This window comes from Cricetulus griseus, chromosome 8 (assembly GCF_003668045.3).
Source record: "Cricetulus griseus strain 17A/GY chromosome 8, alternate assembly CriGri-PICRH-1.0, whole genome shotgun sequence".
NCBI lineage: Eukaryota > Metazoa > Chordata > Mammalia > Rodentia > Cricetidae > Cricetulus > Cricetulus griseus.
The window spans coordinates 50,963,248-50,987,049 of record NC_048601.1 but is presented as its reverse complement, the minus strand read 5'-3'; the positions used below and the strand labels follow the sequence as shown (position 1 = coordinate 50,987,049).

Here is a 23,802-nt window from a genome sequence, read left to right as displayed (position 1 = left end):
TAGAGTCCTGTGCCAACATTCAATGTGTCTTATCGTTAGACATTTTGACATGATGAAAAACTGTACTAATTATTCTTCATACCTTGAAGTCATGATGACTGGAGTATAGATACTAGCAGAAAATAGAAGGGCCAGATATAAAATTTAAATATTGTAGCAAGTGGGAGCTCATTACTTTTGCTTAATATCATTGCCTTAGGAATATTCTTGTTTACCACGGGATAATTAGCAAGCCAGTAATCCTTAATTAAGCAGACTGTCTTTCTCCATCAGCTAGTGGCCCCAGTGATGTTCGGGTCTTTCCTTCTTTTATGATTTACCCCTACAAATCAATTCTGAGTGACCGTCTTGAACCGGTGTGTTTCTTTCTAGGGAGGCATTTGATAATACTATCATCTATGTTTGCTAAACAAACAAACAAACAAACAAAAAGGGCTTTAGACCCAACCATCCTAGCTTTATAAGCAATTTTAGGCTTTTCCTGGATATTGTAGCAAAACTCAGTCTGTGTTTACCAATAAAGAGCAAAAGATTCTTTTATGCATCTTTCTAGTGAATAAATTGGCCTTTAAGAAGCATGGTGTTTACATGCTCGGAGCTTAATATGCTGGGGGAAAATGCATTAGATAAGTAGATAAGAAAAGGCCAAGGAACCGAATGAAGAGTAACAGAGCATGAAAGTCTACAAGAGGACAACCTAATTAGTGTGGCATCTTAAATAATGTTAGCTGCAGGCTTTGCATGAACTGAATAGCTCCAAAAACAAAAGGGCTGGAAGTTAAAAGATGATAATGGCCACTTAGAAACCATTAAGGAGGATGACAAGTATGACATACTGCCTTGAACATGATCCTCGACAGAAGCCAGGGGAAGACGGAACATGGATTCTTTGATTGCTAAATTAAAGCCAACAAGCAAACCCCAGATGTTTCTTTATGACAGGAGCCTCCAGAGGGACAAGGCTACTGTGCTGGGGAGTGATGCCCTCACTACGCTGTGTACTTTTGTAAAGTGGGGCATGGCTATAGAGAACAATGATGTCAGTGAAGGACATGTAGGCAGCATTCAGATCTCTAGAGGAATTTTCCACTAGAATACTAAAGTGGAAAATCCTCAGCTCTTCCCGTGTTAACATGGCTGCACCCAAAGCTGGGAGAATTCTTCCTGAGGCCACCCACCTGGAGCCTAGTTTTTCCTGATCCTTAGGAGTCATTGACTTGAGTCACCACAGCATCTAAGAATGAGAAGACTGCAAAGCTCCTGCTGAATACGATTGATTGGCAGAGAGAAGGCTCACCATTAAGCAGAGAATACTTACTTTCAAAGAAATCGAACCTTGTTACTTTCAAGCAATCACCTTAAACCACGATGAGAAAACATACAAGCAGTGGGGTTGTGAAGCCTACTCTAAGGATTAGGTACCAGGGCCTTTAATTTGCCGAGCTTTTAAAGTTGCAAATTAAAGCTTTTAATTTGCAGGTTCAACAAGAGACTGTAACTGGTGTCCTGGGTTCCTCTTCTCTTTCCCAACTAAAGCATACATACATCACTCTCATCCAAACAAAATATCACTCTGGATATTTTGTATTCAAAGTATCTACTGTATTCAAGCCCCCCTGAGCAAAGCACTTGGCATTCATTGCTGCAGATCATTGGTGGGTCAGGAAGCAGACAGACAGAGAACCACAGGAAATAGGCTCAGGAAGGTCAAACAAACCACCCAATGCTACACAGCTACAAAATGACATCATGCTCTCCTTCATGTTCCCAGTCTCAGTTGTAAAGAATCAAACAGGTAGAGAGATATCAGCAAGTATTTTATATTGGCAATTGTGATGGTTTGAAGGTGAACTGTCCCACGGGGTTATCTTAGCTCACAAACAGTGGAGAGGCTGTGGAGCCTTTGTGGTGGGAGGTATAACTACTGGAGAGATAGGTCATTGGAGGCTGCCTTTGAGGGTTACATATTTGTCCCACCCTTAGCTCTGTCTCTGGGCTTCCTGGTCTGCCAAGATGTGAACGACTCTGCCCCCAAATGCTGGCTCATAGACCATGCTGTGCCAGCTGCGGTGCCTTCCCTGCCATGATAGAGAGATATCCCTTGAAACAGTAATTCAGACTACACCCTCCCTCTCCTACATTGTTTCTGTTAGGTATGCCAGGATAATGATCTGAGAGTCTCCAAGGTAAACTGAGCCTTAGTTCTCATCAGGTGACAACTGAGCACCTCAGTGCAATCTAAGCTGGGCTTTTCTAAGTGGTGAATGACAATGCAAGGTCACCAGTCAAGATACTGAAGGGTTACTGATGGATGACATCTGTCATCCATCACCGTATGAGATTCAACCTCACAACTGCACCACTTAGGCCACTTGTCCAAGGCCGCCCAGCCTGCCCAGGTGAAGATTCCTCCTGGTTCATAAAATGAAAACAACTCAGAGAAACATAAATGAATGTGCTGGTGTCAGGCATGGGGCTGAACAGAAGGGAGCATTTGGGTAGAGGAGAAGCATTGCTCACCTGACTCCACGCGCCAGCCTTCCATCTGGGGCACCGTCCTCCTCGGCACCTTCTGTGCCCATGTGGCTTAGTAAGGTGCTTACAGTAATCACTCTCTAAATGGCTTCCATCTTTTGCCAAGCAGTAAACATTTCGTTGCTTATGCCCTCGACCACAAGAGACAGAACACTGCAATATAAAGCAATGGCAAGGTTGTTGTTTTTTAATCACAGTGACTTTGATTAAAAAAAAACAAAACAAAACAAAACAAAAAAAGTGTAATGTGACAATAAGGTCACATCTGATGAGAGTTAGCATTACCCCTCTTTTCCTAGTGCCATTCTGGAGAATAACTCAAAGCCTTACAGGGAAGAAAGGTGGCAAGAGGAAAAAAAAAAGAAGCCCATGCGTTGTAGCAGCGGCCATGTGACAGGCTGCTGGTGGACACAGCAGCATGGGAAGATCATGACAACTTAACCTGAAATCCACCTCATGATCCTGAAATTACTATGGCCTTTTTACCGAGGGAAGTCCCACTGCAGAACAGTGGAACAGACCTTCAGTAAAATGTCTCCTGATTCACTCATTGGTATAAAGTGCATTTCCGACATGGCCATGTTCAATGTTTTAAAGATCGTATTTAAGTAAACTCTCCAGCTATTTCTTTAAGGGAAAAAAAACTCTCATTTTCCCAGACCATTGGGAAGAGGTGAAAAAGGCAAGAAAAAAAAAAAAAAAAACTGAAAGGTTAGCTGGTGGGTAAGTCCGTGCCAACTTCAGGAGGGAGGCATTACCTTTCAACTTTGATCTGTGGGTTCACTCGGCTGTTTCAAATGTGACCTTGTCTGACCACATCTAAGAAACTTGACTTTGATTTCAGATTAGGTTTCTCAGAAAGGTTTAGGAATCAAAGTGCCCGTGGAGTTTGGACAAGAATTTGATGTGACAGCTTCTTGTAGAACAGGCAAGAGGCTGGCCCCAATGGATGCACTGAGACATTCAACATCCAAGGCCTCATTAGCAATTACGGAGTCCTTACCATAGCCATCCTAAACTGGTGGCTCAGATCTTTAAAGACATTTTATTTCCCAATATAATAGCCTTGCTTTCTAGAGGGCAGTAAGTTTAAGAATGAGGACTAAAAGATAAAGTCTCAATGAAAACAGATTTCGCATTTCTCTCGACTTAACATTTTTTATTCCCTCCAATAACTTTGTTATTTTTTTGGCTTAAATTACTAAAGTACCCTTTGATGCCTAATAGACAAACAGCTCCATGTAAAACAAGGAGCCTAATACTAATTTTATCATTATTACCAGACGTCCTCAAAATTACCTCATTCATAAATGTGCCAAACATAGTTTTCTGTTAAAAACAAACCATTATGAAAATTTCAACTGCGGCTGGTAGAAATTTAAAATATGTTTGTTGACACATTTGGCTTTAACTTTTTGCTTTAAGATGCGAAATACTCATGAATATATGATTTGGAGTAGCTATTACGGAAATGGTAATTTTTACACTTTGGAAAGAGGGAGCCTACTTGGAAAGTCTGTATCCAAACAAAACCTGTGGAGTTTGGGTAAATGGAGAGTACTGAGGAGCATGTTCAAGGGCTTCTTACAACCCAAAAATAATGCCTATTGTAAGTCATCAGTGCATAAGCTTTCAAATGTCACTTCAATAAGAAAAGATGAGGTCATAATTATAATTTGGGATAAGTTAATTTTCTTAATGAACAAAACATCTACTTCATACCCACCATGTGGGTATGGGACACACTGAAGATACAGTGATAACAGAATTGACATGGTCCTTGACCTCAGGGAGCTTACAGACAAGTAACAGAAATTAGTATTGCTCAAGTGATGTCAAATCTAAGTACTGTTTATGAATACTCATGACTTGACTTCTAAGAAACAAGTGAACTCAAGTGATTGGGAGAGTGCTCTGTGTAGTCTTCGCTGGGGCTACACCAGTCAAGCTTGTAAGTCATAAAAATTAGATTGAATTATATTCGGCACATGGTGGGAAATCTCTCAGGAGACTTAATTCAGGATAAGGAATGATCTAATTTTTGTTTGGAAATTTTTACTTTGACTGTTGAGTACTAGATGTGAATACAGGGTAAGTAGAAATGATGGAAACCATAAAGGAAGCCAGTACATTTGTGCCAGAAAGAGGTGGTGGTGATGTACAGAAGGTTTGGGTGGGAGAAATTGACAGGTTAAGGTTGTATTTTTTTAATAGAAAGGCATTACCTTATGGGTCAGTTGTGGGAAAAAGGGAAGAGGGCAAAGATGACATTCAGATTTCTGGTTTGGGCAACTGAACGGATAGTGATAATATTTGCTACCATTTGAAAAGATGGTGAATACTGGGAGAAAAAGCACTGAGAGTCAAGTGTTTTATTTGTAGGAAATGGTTCTGACAAAAAGCATAGGGAATAGTGGGTGGTCACATTTACTTGATTAGAGTAAAAAGCTAGGTTTGTTCTTTTGTTTTGTTTGGTTGTTTTTGTTTTTGGCTCATCAAATAGACACAAGTGAACTTAGAACAAATATATCCTTAGGAATGGTCATTTCAGTATGCAAGCTGTCCAAAGAAGCTAGTCCTCAATGTGAAGTAAGGAAAGAGCTTGTTAGACAGTTAATATTCTGCCAGTGTCATTAGAAGACACGGTCTAAAAATAGGTAAAGATCTCTAGAGTCAGAATTAGAAAAGTCTCACCATTCTCACAGTCACTATGTGCCAGCCACTGCCCTAGGGTGTTACTAGCTCTAAGACTTGTATAGCCATCCCAGCATCCCAATACAGCTCCATAATAGAGACAGACACTGTTACTAGAGACAACTCAAGTGGTATTTGCAAAACAGTATAACCACAATGCTTTATATATGGTGTCACACATGCTGTCCCAGTACAAGTGAATATATTTCTGATGGGAATAATAACAGTGCTATGGAAAAAATACATGATCAAGAATCTTGTCGTCAATAACTCATGTGAGGTATGCCACTAATCCACTAGCATCTACTGCCAATGAGCCAGTGATGAACGATCTAAGTTCTAAACACGATGCCTTTGATAAATAGATTAGCTGCCCTCTACCCATTTCTATGTGCATTTTCTTTGAAGGGGACTTGAATGCAAGTGGCAATGAAAAAAAAAAAAAGAATGCAAGACTTAAGCATGATTCACTACACATGTTATTTGCCTGGAATTATTAAGATCTCAAAGTGATTAGGAAATTCTCAAGGTGTCTCATCTGACAGCAAATGCTCTTCATTTAATGTTTTCTAAATTACCAATGAAGAAAAGCCTCTGCTCGTAGAAATGCTCAAATCTAACAGGCTTATTAATGGGTCTATTATGACTTCATAAAGGAGCTGTCACTTTGATAATCAAATAAACACAGGTTCTAGCTCTTACATTCCGAGGGAAAATTCCATCTGATCATTCCCAGTCTTTTCCCAGGCAAAGATGACATTTATATCAACCCGAGTCACCAAGACATGGTTGTTATATTTAGTACGTCATGGCTACGTATCTGAAAGTTCTTGCTCCTGGGAACATTTAATTCCTTACATTTCACAGCTGAAATAGCCTCCTAGTTTGCCAGTAATACTGACTTTTTTCTTTTGGGAAATGACTCAACTTATTTAAGAGATTGATTGCCCACCCCACACCATTTGAGCAAGATTCTGAACAACATAACCACTGCTTGGTACTTAGAACCAAGGTCAGCTAGCTGAATGCCTGGGATTTTAAGCTTTTATTTTTGTGAGACCATTCAAAGGGCATGCTCAGGGCTGGGTTGTGTTCAGATATACTGATACTTTCTACTCACTGAGGTCTAAAATTTGAAATCCTTGTATTTCCACTCCGTTGGTGGGAATGAAACTCAAGATGAAGGCAGCGTGTTCTTAATTTCTTCCCAGGCCTTAAGCTCTCTAGAGATGTAGCTTTGTGTATGAGGATGGATGCGGGTCTGGTGCACCGGTCCTGGTCTTAGACATCCTTACATTCATCTTGTCACTTGTGCTAAGGGTCATGGATCCTTAGTCATCAAGAAGTCTGAAAACAACCCTGATATCCATGCCTGATTGAGAAAGGCTGAATACCAAAAAAGAATGAATTCTCTGGGCTGTGCCATTGCTGAGGATATGGACATCCCCATGGTGATGGAGATCTGTATGGGCTTGGCAAGTTCACCATAAAGAACCCAGAAGGAAGAAAAGGGAAGAACAGAGGTAAGAAGAAGAAGGTGGGGGCCAGGTGTACTTATGGAGCATGGCTAGTAGGAAGCATCTGGGTGGAGCTTGAGGGTTCCAGGTCTGAGAGGCTATGGGCCAGGACTGGCTGAACTGTACCAGATGTCTGAAAGATGTGGGTTAGTGGGTGGTCTAGGATGACAGCCATTGTTTAGTGTCTGCACAGATGACTTGTAATCTTGACAGATGAGGCTGTGTCTATGTGAAATGTGTAGTGAGGGATCCTAATCAACCGTGTATATGTCTAAGTCCAGGATTGACTAATTACAAGTAGAAAATAACAAGGACTGATAGAGCAAGAGAAGGCCACGTGCTGGGGCCTATTAGCAACAAAGTGAGACTCTTCTAAGAGTCAGATGGCTAATATCATTCTGAGTTAGGTAGACAGAGTTCTATTGTATTCATGACTTCTCAAGCCCTTTTTCTTCTGTTTCTAAAGAATTTGAACATCATTACATTAAAAATTATTGGTCACAACAAGAAGCTTTTCTTGATTCTAGTTTCATTTTGCCTTTAACAAAACAAAGTTAAATGTCACCCAGAAGGTATGCCATCAGAGAGGACGCAATGCTATATGCAAGGCTCAGGCATGCCATTGCTAATGCAGCAATAAACGAAGTGAACAGTGCACAGGGTCACAACCCTGGGGAAGGTGAAAAGACAACTGTCTATAGCTTTTGTTCTACCATAGAGACAATGTAAATCTGAGGCTATAGACTTTGGGCCACAGCTTCAAATACTGATGAGTGGCAGACCGAGAGAACCATTGGAAGATGGGAAAAGACAGTAGAGAGTATCTACAGTTCATGCATTTTTCATTTATTTCTCTATACACCATAGCCAGTCAGAGCATATTTATGAAGTGAATGAACACACAAAAGCTATAGTCATCATGCAACAGCACCATAGTGACATATTATATTCATAAAGAACCCCTTAGAATCTCTCAGTGCTACCACTGAACTAATTTGCTATAAAGTGAAGATATAAAAAGGCTACCCAAAGATAGACTTTGGTCATAATTACTAAATGCTAGATTAGGCATCTCCTACTTAATTGTTAATATGAACAGGACATTGAGCTAAAGTAATTAGCTTCTCTCATTTGATTCCAAAGAAACATGTGGCCCAAGTATTATTAGAGGTCTTTTATACAGATAAAGATGCTGAGGGCCTAAGAATAAGAGTGACTAACCCAAGGTCACAAAACTAGGAAGCAGCAGAGCTTTAAATACAGTGTTAAATACCTCCATGATCACCGTGTTAATCCTTAGACTAGATAAGGAGCTGGGTAATTCATATAACTGTTCCCTTCTGCCTCCCTATGGGAATGCCTGGAAGCAAGGACCTCTGAGAAAGGCCTTGTAAGACTCCTTCAGAGTCCTCTGATAACTCAGCCTCATAAAAAGAGCGTGGCTAAGCCGTGCTAATAGTTCTGACTTCAACAGGTTTGCAAGGTATCATCAACACTTGGGAATCTGAAGGCATTGTAAAGAACAGATACAATCACAAAAATAAAAGCCCACATTGCCCCTTAGCTGAAAACACACCTTGCTTGTCTCTTGGCCATTTTGAGGTAAATCAACCCTTTGCGGCCTGCCTAATGCCCTGCAGTGAAATATCATTTCAGTTGTCTGATGAAAGGGTCTTGGCACAGTTACGGATGGAAGGTTGTAGGCTGTAAGTTAGGGGCTCTCAGTTCACAGAGGGGAGGGTCAGTTTCTCAGATATTTGAAATGTGAGCCATCATGAAGATTACCTAAGGCTTGAGAAGACTCGAGATGACACACTTAAGGTCAGGCAGAGAGAAAGGCACACATACAGTTTTGATGATCTGAAGAGGAAAACATTAGATGTTAGTCACCCTGGAGGGTTGTGGCCCAGAACCATGGCCAACCAGGAACTCACTCTTTTGCTTTACCAGTCAGCCATGTCATCTACAGTTAGCATGAAGGGCCAGAGTGAAAGCAAGCAGTCATTATACTCTTTGACTTTGAGGGATGTCCAGTGCCAATGCTAACAAAAGCAAGAGTGGGCCCACAGAGCCAGGAAAGAACAGAGTCCAAGAGATGGCGGTGCATGGGAACTAAGACAGGAAATGACAGCTGGTCACAAGGGGTCCTCCTTCTCCAAAATGCAACAGAGGGTTTGAAGTCAGGCAGACATCAGCTGGTATCCTAACTGCCATCTTACCACTGTGCTACTGGGGTCACATAACTTCTCTTGGCTTAGACTTGTTCTCTGTTAACAGGAGACAATCATAGTATCTCCCTTCCTATCTATGCTCATGTGGGAGTAGTTTCTAACCTTTGTCAAGAATCAAACTATTGAAGAGGAAAAGAGAGTTTCAGTAGGAAATAAGAACTGTGATTTCAGGGTGTAAAGTCAGTGTTGACAGGCTTGCTTGATGGCTATTTATATCTAGGACTACTCTGACACATATTAGCATGAAAGGAACCCCAGAAAGCATGAGGTTGCCAGGGAACAGCAAAGAAGAAAGCTGATACGGTAGTCACAATCATCCCAGCCGGAAGGGGCACTGGGCCACCTTCTCATTCCTGGCCTCACTCCACCCCATTGCTCTGTTAATGCTAAATGTCAAAGCATCTAAGGAAAGGAACTGTGATTCATATGTCAACTATTGGGGCACACTTCAAAACATCTGTCAATATTGAGGTCAAGTAGGTGACCTCTCTCAACAAGAGAGATGCCAGGGCCAGGTAACTAAACAGAGGAAAGCAGCAAGAAGAGCTCACACTCGCAATCCAACAACCCCCCAAGAATTAGGAGGCACAGAACTCCCCAGCTTCCTCTCTCCCACCTTCATTCTCCCAGTGTAGCTAGTTCGTATGAGAGGGGGAGATGTATTTTAACACTAAATCCAGTAGTGCACTAAGCTAGACAATCTGAAAATCTAAGCTGCTATTCATTTTGTTCAGTAAGAATGTGATTATTACAGTTTTTTCCTTATCAAAAGAGACACAAAAATCATGAAAATCTGCAAATACGTTGTCTGGTGAATTCTCTTGTAGCTAAATGGTGCTCTGACAGTATGAGGTGTGTTCCATTGCTGGGCCTGATCCTCCTTGTGTCCCCTGTGATTTCCCTTGCCCAAGGCCACTGCCCAGCTATGTAGTTCTTATGCCCTTCTCCAGGTTACCCATTATCGCTATTTGTAATCTGACATAAATACAATGAAGGTGTTGGTGTTTTTCAGGAAAGGATTGATGGTGTAAGGACCCATTCTGCCTACAATAAAAACTGTTTATGAAAACAGCTGGAAGCAAAAGAGGTTAGCGGGTGAGACACAAACTCCAAAATCCTTAGTCGGATATTCCAATGGTAAGTGAAGAAGTGTCTGAGAAGTAGACTAGGGAGATGGCCCAGTGGTTAAAACACTTGTGTTGTAAACATGAGAGCTGGTATTTAAATACCTAGACTCGTGTAAATGTTAGTTGGGCCTGATGATCCTGAAATTCTAGAGCTCAGAAGGAGGAGACGGGTTCCTAGGGCAAGCTGGCTAGCTAAGACTGGCTGTACTGGAGTGTTCTAGGTTCACCTGAGAGGCCCTGACTCAGTGAATAAGATGGAGACGACCTGGGGCTCTGCACATGTGCACATCTGCTCAGGAGCACATGCATGCACACGGACCCACACATATTTTAGTATTCACATCCATGCTCCCATTTGCCACACACACATACCTGGAAGGGAGAGAATTAAGAAGTGTCTGAGTTAGTAATTGATGGGTAAACTATGGCTAGTGGGAACAGTAACCAAAATTTCTTGAAATGTGAAGGTGGATTGTGATCAAATGTGGGCTGGGGCGGGGGTGGGGGGGGGTCAAGGCAATCTGGAGATGTGTGTCAGTTAGCTGCTGTCAAGCCTTGGCAGTCCCACTTGATGTGACCTATGTTAGTATCCAAGGTCTGGGAAGCTTCAGTCACCACCAGGAATGCTTCTGCAGGAAAGCAATTCATCAGTTTGTCTCTTGACTGTAGTGTGTGCCTGTTGAACTGCATCCCTTTCTAGCCATGTTCCAATTAGTCATCCAGAAGACATGGAAGCAGTGTGCCTTTCATTTTGTCTCCTCCAACCTACACTGCTTTCTCAGCCTATCTGGCCCCTTTTCCCTTTCTCCCTTGGGGTAAAGGGAGCGTCTTTATTTATATGAAGCAGCTGTGAAATAGATCACACAGGTGGCCCCCTATGTCTAGAGACTCTGAGTCCACAGATCCAACCAATCTTGGATCAAAAATATCTGGGGAAAAATTACACCTGCTCCGAACATGTAGAGACTTTTCTTGTTATCGCTTCCTAAACAGCACAGAAATATTTGTAGGGCATTTACATTGATTTAAAGTAGTGTGGAAGACAAGCATAGGTTGTTCAGAAATGCTATACTATTTCTTATAAAGTAACTGAACTTCTCCATCTACAGAGCCTAGGGATTCCAAGCAAGGGGTTCTGGAACCCCTCACACCCCCAAGATACCAAGCGAGAACTGAAAAAAGAAACAAACACTACTTTTTAAGAAGCAGCTTAGATAACCAAGTGGTGTTTGGGTGGATACTAATCCAACCCCAGAAGTTATGTATGCATAAACATTTGAGATTGTTTGCAGACATTGGTGTCTGAACAGATGGACAAAAGGTCATTTTAAACATTAATTGAATCAAATGCTCATCCAAGTTCACATCATTCTACTGAGAGATCAAATAGCATTTCGTCTCTTTCAACATGCTGTATTCAAATCCTTTATCTCTTTTCTTATTTCCTCCTTCTGCCCACATTTTGGTAAAGAAATGGATGAAAAATGCCACTGAAAAGGGATGAGAGGAGAAGAAATAAAGACTGACATGTACACAAAATAAATGATTTGACATTAGGAAAGACTAGAATTATGTTTATTTTTTGTTTGTTTTACAAATTTAAATTATTACAGTACTACCCTAAGTTTTTTTTGAAGAAGGTATCTAAAGACTAAGGAAGAAGGATATAGTTTGGTAAGTAGCATGTTTTCCTCTTTTAGCTAACTTAAGACATCTAATACTACAAATATCTACTTGCACTGGTGTTGGAAGAAGGCTATGGTTTGGTAAGTACCACGTCTCCCTCTGTTATCTAACTAAAGACATCTAACATTGAAAACATCTACTTGCATTGGTGTTCAGCAGAGCTGTGAAATCACGGCAAACATGCATCTCAAATGAATATTTTCCCCACAGAAATTCTATCTCTCCACGCATCTGTTCCTCCTATATATATTTCCATTTTAAACAATAGGATTACCATACTTCAATTTTCCTAGTTCATAAAACTTGGAGTCATTTGACAATATTATTTCTTTTGTACTCTATATCCAGACTTTCAGCTAATCCTTTAAACTCTACGTCAAAAAAAAAAAATATCAGGAGCCTCCCATGCCTCATTATCTTTCCTGTGGCAACAGTTCTCTGGGCCACTGTTGTCCTCATTTTGCCATTGTTGTCATTTCAGGTACAGCATGGCTTCCTAGAAAGGGGCTTCCCTGCTTCCTTCCTTGAATTCAGAAGCCAGAGTTGACCTTTTAAAATAAACCCATGTTCCTGTTCAACCCATCCAATCCCACCCGAGGGGCTTCTTATCTCTCTCTCAGTGATCTAGCTCTTGCCTCCCAGGGCTCACACCACAATGTATCTCCAGGTCCTCATTCCCTCTGTAATTCCTGTATCCTGTCTCTACCACCTCTATTTCAGCTCCCCTGGCCTCTCTGAACCACTAAGTACAGCACACTGCTGCCTCCAGAAACATCCTGTTTCAGGATGCTGCTTGGTTTTCTTTTGTGTTTCCCCTTATCTTTGTTCAAATAGAGACTATTGGAGACTTCCTCAAATCTTAAGACACTAGTTTCCTTTCCCTACTCTTTCCCCTTAATCTAGTTTTATCTATAAATTTTTATCATCTTCTTTCAAAATCTTTATTCCATTTTACATTGTGATTTATAGGTTTCTCTCACTCCTTAGAATATACACTTAATAATTTTTGAGAATGTGTGTGTGTTTGCACGTGCACATGTATACTCTGTTCAATCCCTAGTGACTAGAAACATGCCTGGTGTATGGAAAAACACCCACGTAATTATACAGTACACAAATGAATACATGCTTGAATGGTACCTAAGCTACAGCCATTTATCCCAAGAACACTGAGGTAGTAAGTCTGCATTTTCACAGTGCTTTATTTTAAAGACAAATAAATAACAATCGTTCTCTCTAATCTCTTGTGTCCATTCACCTCCAAACTGACTAATTACCCTAGTAGTTTAATATTTAATTCACAACTATAAAGCTGAATACAGCAAGGGACAACCAAGAGGAAGCTTATCTGAGATTGTAACATAAAAAAAAAAAACAGCAAAAGGCAGAAACTAGAAACTCAGAATACTATGCTACCCCTAAATGATGGACAAGCCCTGAACGTTCAGCTCTAGCTGGAAGTAGTGGCACATGCTGCCTGAAACTCCAGCATTCAGGAAGTCCAGATAGGAGGGCTATCCTAAATTCAAGGCCAGCCTAGGCTACATGATGATAACCTGTGTCAAACAACAGCAATGACAATCAAGAAGAAAGACAAAAAGGAAGGAAGGGGAAAAGGGAAGTAAGAAAGAGTTAATCTCTAACTGCTGATTTCACTATGCTCCCTCAGGGTTATATAATGTTACTTCTACACAGCAATGCCACTTTAGATTGACTTATGCTTTCCAGGTAGAAATATATAATATATATATATATATATATAATATATATATATATATATATATATAGTAAACATGTGCACTAGGCAAGAGCTAGGGATGCAATTTCAGTGGCAGAGCGCTCTCCTAGTATCTATGAAATTCCATGCTTGATTCACAGCATTGAATAAAAGCAAGTCTGGTGATAGAACTCTATAATTCTGTGCCTGGGATACATGAGACTGTCTCCATAAGAAGAGGAGGAGGAGGAGAAGGAGAAGATGGAGGAGGAAGAGAAGAAGAAGGAAGAGGAGGAGGATAAGGAGAAGGAAGAGGAGAAGAAGAAAAAAGCAAGGCAAGGCAAGACTGTCTATCAGTCTATCAGGGCCAGGTAATTTCTATTTCCCTTCTGACTGAAAACCTATGTGCAAAAATCTGAAAACTTCCACACTGACTCCAATCCAGTATGGCCCCCTTTGGCACTGACCTTTTAAAAAATACCTTTTTTGTTTAGAACCCATATAGGTTTATGCAGGACTAGGGAGCCCAAGATTTTGTAACTGTGAATTGTGTGGAGTGACACCTAAGCATGTGTCTACTGGCTCTTGATAAGCTGCCCCCAGTACACCTATCTATTTGGCCAGGTTCTAATTCTCCAGATGTTAGGATCAAGCCATATCCAGAAAGACAGCATGTTCTTAGTCACAGGACTTTTCCAAGACAGACACATGAATCCTCAGCCTTCCAGAGTACTGTAAACAGTCAGGGAGAAAAAACGAAGCCATTTCAAAGTCAGTGCTCAGAGTGACCAATTCCAATTTCCAAGGTCTCTAGACAGCTTTATTAAAGCAAGTGAAGTGTCAAAAAGACCCAGTTAAAACAATGCAAATGTTCAGCTTCCCCTCACTAGTGATAAGTAAATGGAGAAAAGCAGGTCCTGCCTAAAACTCTCTTAGGAAGCTTCAGATCTCAATGACTCGGCCTGGAGGAATTTTCAAAAGCAGAGGTAGGGCTAAACAATTTACCTGGGCAAGGGGTGGCTTTCTCCTTAAAGGAACTTTCAGAAGATTTGAGTCAGCTCAGAATTCAGAGCTTCGGACTCCATCAGATGTGTATCCAAAGCTTCCTGACACAGGATATTGGGAACATACTTAACTTTCTGGCATCTCAATTTTTCCTACCTGCACAATGGACCCAACCAAAGGATTACATGTGGATTATCAATGATGTATGCAGCACAAATGATCTGGGACTTGGCTCATAGCACAGTTCCAAAAATTGAGTGTTTTTGTTATTATTTCTCCATTCCAGTCCAAACCACCTGGTCAACTACAGAGGGGTTCCTAGTGTGCCAAGTCAAGAAGTTTAAGACAGCCAATGGGATGCCAACTGGAGACTGCCTAGGAGTGCATTAAATCAAGCAAGTGTGATTTTCAATAGTGGCTTCATTGCTCGTCATATTTAGGGAAAATCTGCACATGTTAGATCCTTAACCTTGAATTACTGGCAAGATACATGTATGCAAAGGTCAAATTTCTGTTGTTTAAAATGAATGAATGAATGGATGAATGAATGAATGAATGAATGAATGAATAAATGAATGGAATGAATGAATTTGAGATGTGGTTACATGTATCCCAGGGTGGCCTTGAACTCCCTGGGTAGCTGAGGATGAACTTAAGCTCCTGATCCTCCTGTGTCTACCTCCTGAGTATTGAACTCATAGGAATGTGCCTCTGTGGCCAGTTCTTGAGGTATCAGGATTGGAGCCCAGGGCTCTGTGCATGCCAGGAAACATTTCCCCTACTGAGCTACTTCCCAGACCCTCTAACTTTAATTTAAAGGACTTGTTTGACATAGTCCATTAAGAACTTAAGGTTCAATTTTATTATAGTAAATGGCATTCATTCATCTCATGGAGAGTCAAGGGTAAATGTCTGCTTTTCTCCAGTCTCCCATCAAATAGTTTAAATTTTGGGGGTGGGGTGGGGAATTCATTCTTTCATTACATGTTAAATCCTACTGTGCAATTCCTTAGGCTAATGGCAGTATCTTGGGTTTATTTTATTTGCTTTTTTTCTACCAACAGACTACTCTAGCATCACAGCTCTGGTACCATTTTGGCAGGGTTGTCATACACAGTCCTGGGACCCCATGTAGCTGAGAACAATGGTGAATGTGGCCCAACATAAAACCACAAATTTACTGAAAATATAAGGGAATGTGTGTGTGTGTGTGTGTGTGTGTGTGTGTGTGTGTGTGTGTGTGTGTGTGTGTGATTATTTTCATGAAAATTTATTTTTAGATTTTTATTAATGTGTATGTATGCATGTTTATATGCATGTGTGCCAACTGTTTGCCTGTGACTATGAAGACTAATAGAAGTTGTTGGATCCCCCAAAGCTAGAGTTACAGGAAGCTGTGAGCTGCTTCACTTAGGTTCTGGGAACCAAACTCAGGTTCTCTGGAAAAGCAGCAAGAGCTCTTAACCACAGAGCTATCTTTCTAGCCCCTCTGATATTTCTGTAACGCATTTGTATAGTTCTTAAGTGTGAACTGTGTAGTCAGCAATGTCAAGACACATCATCAAACAATAGGCATTTGAGAGTCTAGAGGTTTGGTCATGTTTGGACTTCTTTAAAGAGAAGAAATAAGATTTTCCTTTTGGATCCAAGAAATCCATGATGTACAATGTTCTCTGCCTCTAAGATCTCAGAATTACACCTTCCATTCTGAGTCTATTTGTCAGTATTTGTGGCACGGGTGAGGTGAGGATATATAGAATTTGCCATCTGCTAAAGCAGCAATGATTTACAAAGAGAAAAACGTGTTCATCTGTAGGAGTGGAGCTCAGAAGCTTGCTTTCCCAGAAAGTCAAGTACAGAAAAGCCAAGTCAATGTCATACATCTTGAATAGCTGACTCTTTGAATAATTTCCTCCAATGGGTTAAAAAAAACAACTGAGAAATAATCAATGTTCCAAGGTCACACAATAGTGAAAACTTAGTCATCTGTGCAAAACAACCTTTCTCTTCCCAGAGAAGAGAAAGAAAACACTTGCCCAACCTCAAAGACTTTATTGACGTAAAAGTAGGCATTTTGTATCAAGTATATTTTGGAAATGTTGAGGGTCACTGACCCAATGCTCATAAAAGTATGAAAAGCCAAATCCTGCAGAGAGAAATCAATAAATTTATAGGGCAGGTTATTTTGTCATCCTCATCCAGCCCATCATTTGGTGATGTGTGAAGACAGTTTTGGTTATTACAGTGTAGAGGGTATGTGATAGGCATGGGGTAGGTAGAGGCCAAGGAAGCTGCTAAGCATCCTCCAATGCCGCCCCCCCCCCCACGCCAGGAAGGAGTCATCTGGTCTCAAGCATCAAGTTGGGGAAAGTCTAGTTCACACTTATTTAAAATATATAGATTGCTCTAAGAACTACTGTCTTAGCTCCTAATCAGAATGTACTCACCCATTTCCCAGACAAAATGCTCACTAGAATTAATCTTACTTTGGAAAAAAATTTCCAAAACAGTAACCTACATATTCACATGTGACATCCAAACTTCACCAGATACTAAATGCTGCTGGGCTCTTACAAGGGGAAAGGTTCTGTCATTGCTGAAACATCTAATTAAAAAGAATCAGATAAGAACTATATCAAATGTCTTGGAATGCTGAGGAATATCCCATCTGTACTATCACTGTTTTGTTTAAAACGGTGATTACTCAAGCTAGAATTGCCATGTGAAATTTCTCTCACCGTAATGGGCCTCATCACATCACTCCACATTTATACTAACCCCTACCCCTGTGTGCCCTCTGGGATATGTGGCACTCTTTGCTGGCTTGCAAATTCATAGTATGGCTAGATAATCTACTTTCTGGATCATTTTTCTACATTCAGCTTATTCTTGGCAAACCTTGTTGGGAGTTGACAGATACAGATGACTTCCTAGGATTTCAGAAAGCTGTTTAACAGGAATGTCACCTCTCTATAGAGGAATTTCCAACAGCTCTTCCATCAGTCCACAGACTTTCAATGGGAAGGACTCCTTTTTGCCAGACCTTTCAACTTTAGCACTCTTTTGAGGTACTGGGTGAGGTAAAATTTTGTTGCGCTATCCTATCTTTGCCTGATGACTAATACCTTCCCTGCTTCAACTGCTTGATGTCAGGAGAACCTCCATTCCCAGAAGTAACTTCTGAAAGTATCTCCTGGACTTTGCTTAAAGGTTGATTGAGGGATAAAATCAGCCACACGTGAGAATCACTGATTTATCCTAAGGTTTTAAGTTCCCTGAACTGGCTTGATCTGAATAGATGTTGAGGGGGTAGGGGCACAAGCATTCTTGATAAATGAAGGTTATAGAGTCATTTGGATATCACTCCTGCAAAGTTAGGGACTTGGGTTAGCAAGTCTGAGAGCCTTGCTCTATAAAGAACATGCCTTGTACAGCACACAATTCCTTGCAAAACATTTAACAAGATTTTAATTACAGTACCAAGCTCTAGGGGACAGCGGTCCCCCCTGACATCAGCTGCCTACTGGCCACCTAAGGGGTTCTTAGATAGGTCACATCTAATTCAAGGCAACCATGAAGAAGGGAGCATGGCTTTATCAGTGTCCTGCATACAGAACTGCAGAAATAGGTAAGCTGGCTGGGGGAGGGCTTTTGACTAAGCTCAAAGAAAACAAACAGCACATGGTTTTGGAAAAAGTCTTTTGTTTTTCAAGGAACTTAGACTTTGGGTAGGGGTGGCTTACAGTGGTAGGGCTGTGTTATTTATTAGACTTTGAAAGCAGGGACTGTATTGGAAGAAAGCTGGGATTTATTTCCCTGGGGAAGGAAGACATAAAAGGTACAATTTTCAGATGCCCAAAGGCCTTTTATTTCAGGTGCTCAGGGCAGGAGGAATGATGCAGCAAGGAAGGGAGAGCAGAAAGAGAAAATCAAGGAAGACAGGCAAGACCACATCCTGGGTGCCAGGGGCAACACCCCATCTTTTTGTCATTGCAGGGCCTAAGTGTGATTACAAACAGCTCCCTAAAATTTATCCAAAAGTTTAATGCCTTGAAATAAATCCAGATCTACTCTTTACCCCCTTGTGAAGGAAAAGTCAATCTGAATTTTTTTTAGATAAGTATTTTTTAGATAAGTGTTTAAGAATAACGTATTTTGTAAACGTTCAAATATACAGAAAAAATGTATAATCCCCCTTACCACCACATCTAGAGTCCCTTCGCCACCAATATTAATACCTCCCTCATCCCTTCAGCCCCCTCCCCCAACTACCAATGTCAGCCTTCTCCTTGATACAGGCTATGATCATTTTGTCTTTTCCTGATCAGTTAAGATATCAAGTTATTTCTGGATGACTAAGTGCTCTGATTTTTTTTTTAACAAGTGTAGGAAGCGGCTTAGGGGCAAAACGCCTTGAATCTTTTCTTGTTTTAGTATTTAGATGATCTGAGAAAGAGCGTAAGACTGATTAAGTACTTCCATATCATGGCCCACCCTCTGGATGGCATCTTAATTCAGGGTGTCACCCTAAAATGTGTGTGTGCAGGATTCTATGTCTGGCCACTGAGAATGAGAATTAATTGAGGGCCTCATGAGTCAATTAAAAGGGAATGCTTTTGCATGGGGTGGGGGAAGGGGGCTCTTCAACTGTGCATGGACCCATGGAGGTTTTCTTAACACCACAGAGGATGGGGCTTGCAGAGGTAATGATAACAAAGGAGGAGGAGGAGAGATCAGCACCGCTTGGGAATCTCCCGATGTGTCTTTGAAATGGAGTCCTGCAAAGCTAATCTGCTCAATGTCACCTACTGGGTTCAGTGAATATGAAAAAGCTGTCTTCCTAAGGTTTTCCCTTCAAAGAGACAATGCTCTCTTGGAATTACAGATTCTACCTGGTGCTTTCAATTTTCGCCTTCTCCCGAAAGGCTTCAACCAGGGCTTGCCCTTCCACCCCATTGCACACGTAAACATCTTTCTCTTTAAGTGATCGTACAGCCAACTATGAACTTGAATGCTCGCACACAGAAGAGGAGAGTTTGTTTCAACAGCTGCTTTGACAATGAAAAGCTGGAGTTAGTCCTCCCAGGACAGCTGGTTCTGACCGGCTGTCTTTACATTTACCCTGCTTTTCTCTAATGCCCAGCTGTGGCCCACCGATGTTTTATAAAACAAAAGTACAAACCACAAGAAGGGCTAGAGAATGCTAATTATGGGGATGTACTATGTAGGGGCCTCTCAGTGCTGACACAAGAGTTTCCTCCAACTTTATTTTCATGAATTTGAGTTTTGGCTAGTTTATAATGAATTGTCAAATATGCACTGTTGCCGGTTGTCCATCATGTTGGTAGCCACCAGCTACAGGAAGCTGTTTAAAATTTAGGGTGACTATGATTAGTAGATTTATAAACCAATACCCTTAAAAATGAGGCTTCCTGTCCATTGTTTACATTATGCATGTTTAGGATTTGTTTGGGGGAATGGCAAGCCTGGTCCCAGCTAGTACATGCTTTGCCACTGAGTTGTGTATACACCCATAACTGCTTTTTAACCTTTTGAGAAAACTTTGAGACAAGGTGTGGCTAAGCTGTCCAGGCTGACCTTCAATTTACTGGTAGCCAAGGTCTTGAACTTGGGATTCTCCTGCCTCAGACTTCCTCGTTGCTGGGATTACAGGCCTGTACTACCAGGTCCAATGTATATGTCTGGTATTGACAACAAGTTACTAATCAGTTTCATATTGGAAACCAGCAACACAGAATATCTTCCTCACTTCCTCACTGCTATCAGATTGTGGATCAAGGCATAACTTCTTCCACAGAGGAACAATGGGGTGAAGATCTGGACAGGAATGATGGGCTTTGGACTAAGTCGATGTGAGCTGTCTTCTTTACTACCAACTGTACACATCTGCTTCAGCTGCCAATTTTCTATTTTACAAACTTCTGGAAAGGGAAGCAATGGTTTTCAAATTGTTCACAACAATAATTCCACTACAAGAGAGCAGTAAAAAACCAGGGAAGACAGGGCTCAATCCACACGCTCCAGATTTTTTTATTGGTCTCTATTGGATAACAAAGGGGATATGTGTCCTTAGATCACAACTTCCCAGAAGGAGTCTCTTAGTTCTAGCAAGGAAAAGGCAGGAAGCCAGGTCCTCCACAGATCCTGGGTCTCAGACCAATTGGCCACATTTGGGATCTAATGTGGGCAGATTTTAGGCCAGGATTAAAAAAAAAAAAACAAAAAAAAAACCAAAACAACAACTAAGTTTCTGTTTCCACAGTGTTGGGTGTCTATTTAAAAATGATAGGACAACTTCACATCTAAAAGAATTGCTAATTTTATTTATTGAGCGAACATTCTCAGCAACAGTGAAGGCGTGGGTTCTAGCAGCCATTTGTCCTTTCATTTTTAACTGGCGGAGCTGCCAGCCAAAGAAGTGTCGGGGTACTTGATTACAGGAGTTTGGCTTTCTCCATTTCCTGCTAAAATTTCCCTTTGTCCTTTGTTTAGGTCAACTCTGGCTTGTCCCTTGCTGTATCTGTAGGTATGTGTAACAGGACCCAACCCACAGTAGGCACCCTGAAAAGATTTGCTGGGAAATGGATGGCTTTTATTTGGAAGGGAACTAGGTGACATCTTTACTCCTTCACATTCTTCCACAAGACAAACCTTCTGGAAAAGCCTTTGCTAACGTCCAGGATCCCCTCCCAGCCAATTACTCTTGGATGCAACCCCTACTTCCCCCTCCACATTCCAGTGTTTTCATCCTTCTCCTCAATGGTCAGACAACTCCTGAGTCAGGCTGAGGAGACAGCTTCCCCTGAGAGCACATCCTCCCATCTCCAGACTTTTTAAATACAGAAGAAGAGAAATCTGCTAAGCCACCCTGAACAAGCTGTCAAAAGGTGTAATGAAACAGCTGTCCAAAGATGCGATGAAATAGCTGTCAAAAGAGGTGATATAGATGCAGTCACCATAAGCATAAAAACAGTATTTACAGTCTGTTGAGTTTTGTCTTCAATAAGTAGATGTAGACAAGCACTCTGATGGCTCTAAACGCACCGGACAGGGGTGTTTTGTAGATAGTCTTAATCTATTTCGAACTGAGTGAAAATGTGATTTCATATGTCATCATCTTTTGAATAATAATAATAAAAAAACAAAACAAAACAATAACTATCCAGCTCAGGTTGAGCAAGAGGAGCAGAAGTTCAAGGCCATCCTAGGCTCTTTCAAGATGTTGCCTCAAAACAAAACCAGGTATGAGGAAATTTCATTTTTAAAAGTGCTAGTAATATGCTTAGGACATGTGTTAATTTAGTAAAATTATCACTTAAATTTTTATATTTAATTGCATTTTTTTCATGGTTGAAATTTTACATGATCATCCTACTCTGTCCAAAAAACATATCTTGATTATGAAAGAAAGAGTTGTTCTGACAATGCCTACCTTAAGACAGTTTACATGACATTTCTGGGACTTCTGGTTATGGGAATTTGCCAATAGCACCAATAATTTAGGATTTTCTGTTGTTGGACTCAAACGAGTAATGTCAGAATCAGCTTAGCCTTGTTCAGGGTGGGTGGTATTTGAATTTTAGAAATCTCTTAACAAAAGTCCTATAACTCATTGAACATAACCTGTTTATGTCTCCCAAAATAGGGTTAATAGAGTTGGCACATGCCACGAAAGGTCTTGTCACTAAGGCAGATTATAGCCACATGCAATGTGGTGTAACAGTGGTCCCCTCACGGGATAGCAAAAAGGCTGGCACCAACACACACATGACTAATAAGGTTAGCTATGGTTATCATCATCTACTTTGCAGTGCTATTTTTGTCATATCTTTATAAGCCTCTAACTCATCCAAGGGTTCCCCCACATTTTGGATCTTTTGTGTGTAAGTACTACTATAAACAGTGGGATGAAATGAAGATTGGAACAAGTCATTATCACCTGGACATATATTTTGGCAAAGGGAAGGCTGTCTTCAAACTTCCACCTTTTTTATAATATTTTTATAATATTTATTTTTCTTTAATAATAAGTTCTTTCTGAGGCATATTGAAGGTGAACAAATAAGTGACAAATGGAGGCGTTCTGCTGTTGTTTGGACAGAGGCCCAGGTGTACTCCTATGTGAATACAGCAGTGGTTTGTCTCAGCATCTTCTCTTCTAGCCACCTTTATTTGTCTTCTGGGTATGTTTTACCATTATCTTCAAATTCAATAAACAGAGCTTTTTGATTTCATAGTTGAAACTCAGTAAATCAAGACATTATTAGAAAAGAAAAAGCTACCCAACACAATGTTAAGCCTCACAAATTTTTGTTTATAGAACTCATTTCTGATTCAGAATTCTTTAAAGTAACCTTTCAAAATGCACACTTTAGTCTAGCCAATGACATGAAGTTTAATACATGGCTACTCAGTGTTGGGGGAAGGCGATAGAGAGAGTTTACAAAATTAAAATATATGTATATATTTAAATCAAAAGAAACATACATTCACTTGTAATTCACATAGCCTATTTGCCTTCATAGTCTACTCACACACGCTAGTTTTTAAACATTGCTTACGAAATTAAATAACATGGAAAAATAAATATGCTTTTATTATATAAAGACATATAAATCTGTACCACTCAAAATATCAGAAATATGTAAATGTGGCTGCTTAAAACTATTTTCAGAAAATACGATTGTGATATTTATAATCTTTTTTCTTCGATAAAATGAGGTTGTAAAACACTGATGTCAAACATTTTTCTCTCTCTACCTATAGAAACTGAACAGTGTGATATGAAAATGAGGTAGACACAAATTCTTAAGTTTGCCAGGCTGAAACAAAAGCATAGCAGCTCCGTTGCAAGCTCATAAGCTCTCATTATTCAGGTCCATAAGCATAGGTCTCAAAGGCTCAGAGAATACATTCTGAGTTGTCATGAAAACACTCAACCAAGCACTTTCTGTAGAGAAGAACTGCCATCTACAAGAGGATCAGTGAACAGAAATACAGGGCAAGGCAAAGAGAAACGCCACCAAGCTACCCTGGGTATGGGGCAGTGACAGGGACACCACTTTCTTCCTCTAACGGATTGGCTCAGTTTAGAAGGTTCCTGATTTGTAAGGCATTTCTCGCTTCACCTTGACAATATAGAGTCCTTTTTCCAATTTGTCTCATTTGTCATGGGACATAGGGGTATTTATTATCCACTATGCTTTTAGGATGGGCTCAATAGTTCAACAGAGTTGAAGAACACTGCTTCACAGACAAGCAAAGGTCCA

The 23,802-nt window shown here is 40.6% G+C and overlaps 1 protein-coding gene across 1 annotated transcript in view; it reads right to left on the bottom strand.

Annotated features, from left to right (window-relative positions):
• Adamts9 (ADAM metallopeptidase with thrombospondin type 1 motif 9) overlaps nucleotides 1-23,802 on the bottom strand; it is a 156,391-nt gene that overhangs the window by 44,885 nt on the left and 87,704 nt on the right. Inside the window, exon 29 of the mRNA XM_035448871.1 lies at nucleotides 2,521-2,688. Coding sequence (XP_035304762.1) covers nucleotides 2,521-2,688 — 168 coding nt within the window. The remainder of the gene's footprint in view (nucleotides 1-2,520; nucleotides 2,689-23,802) is intronic.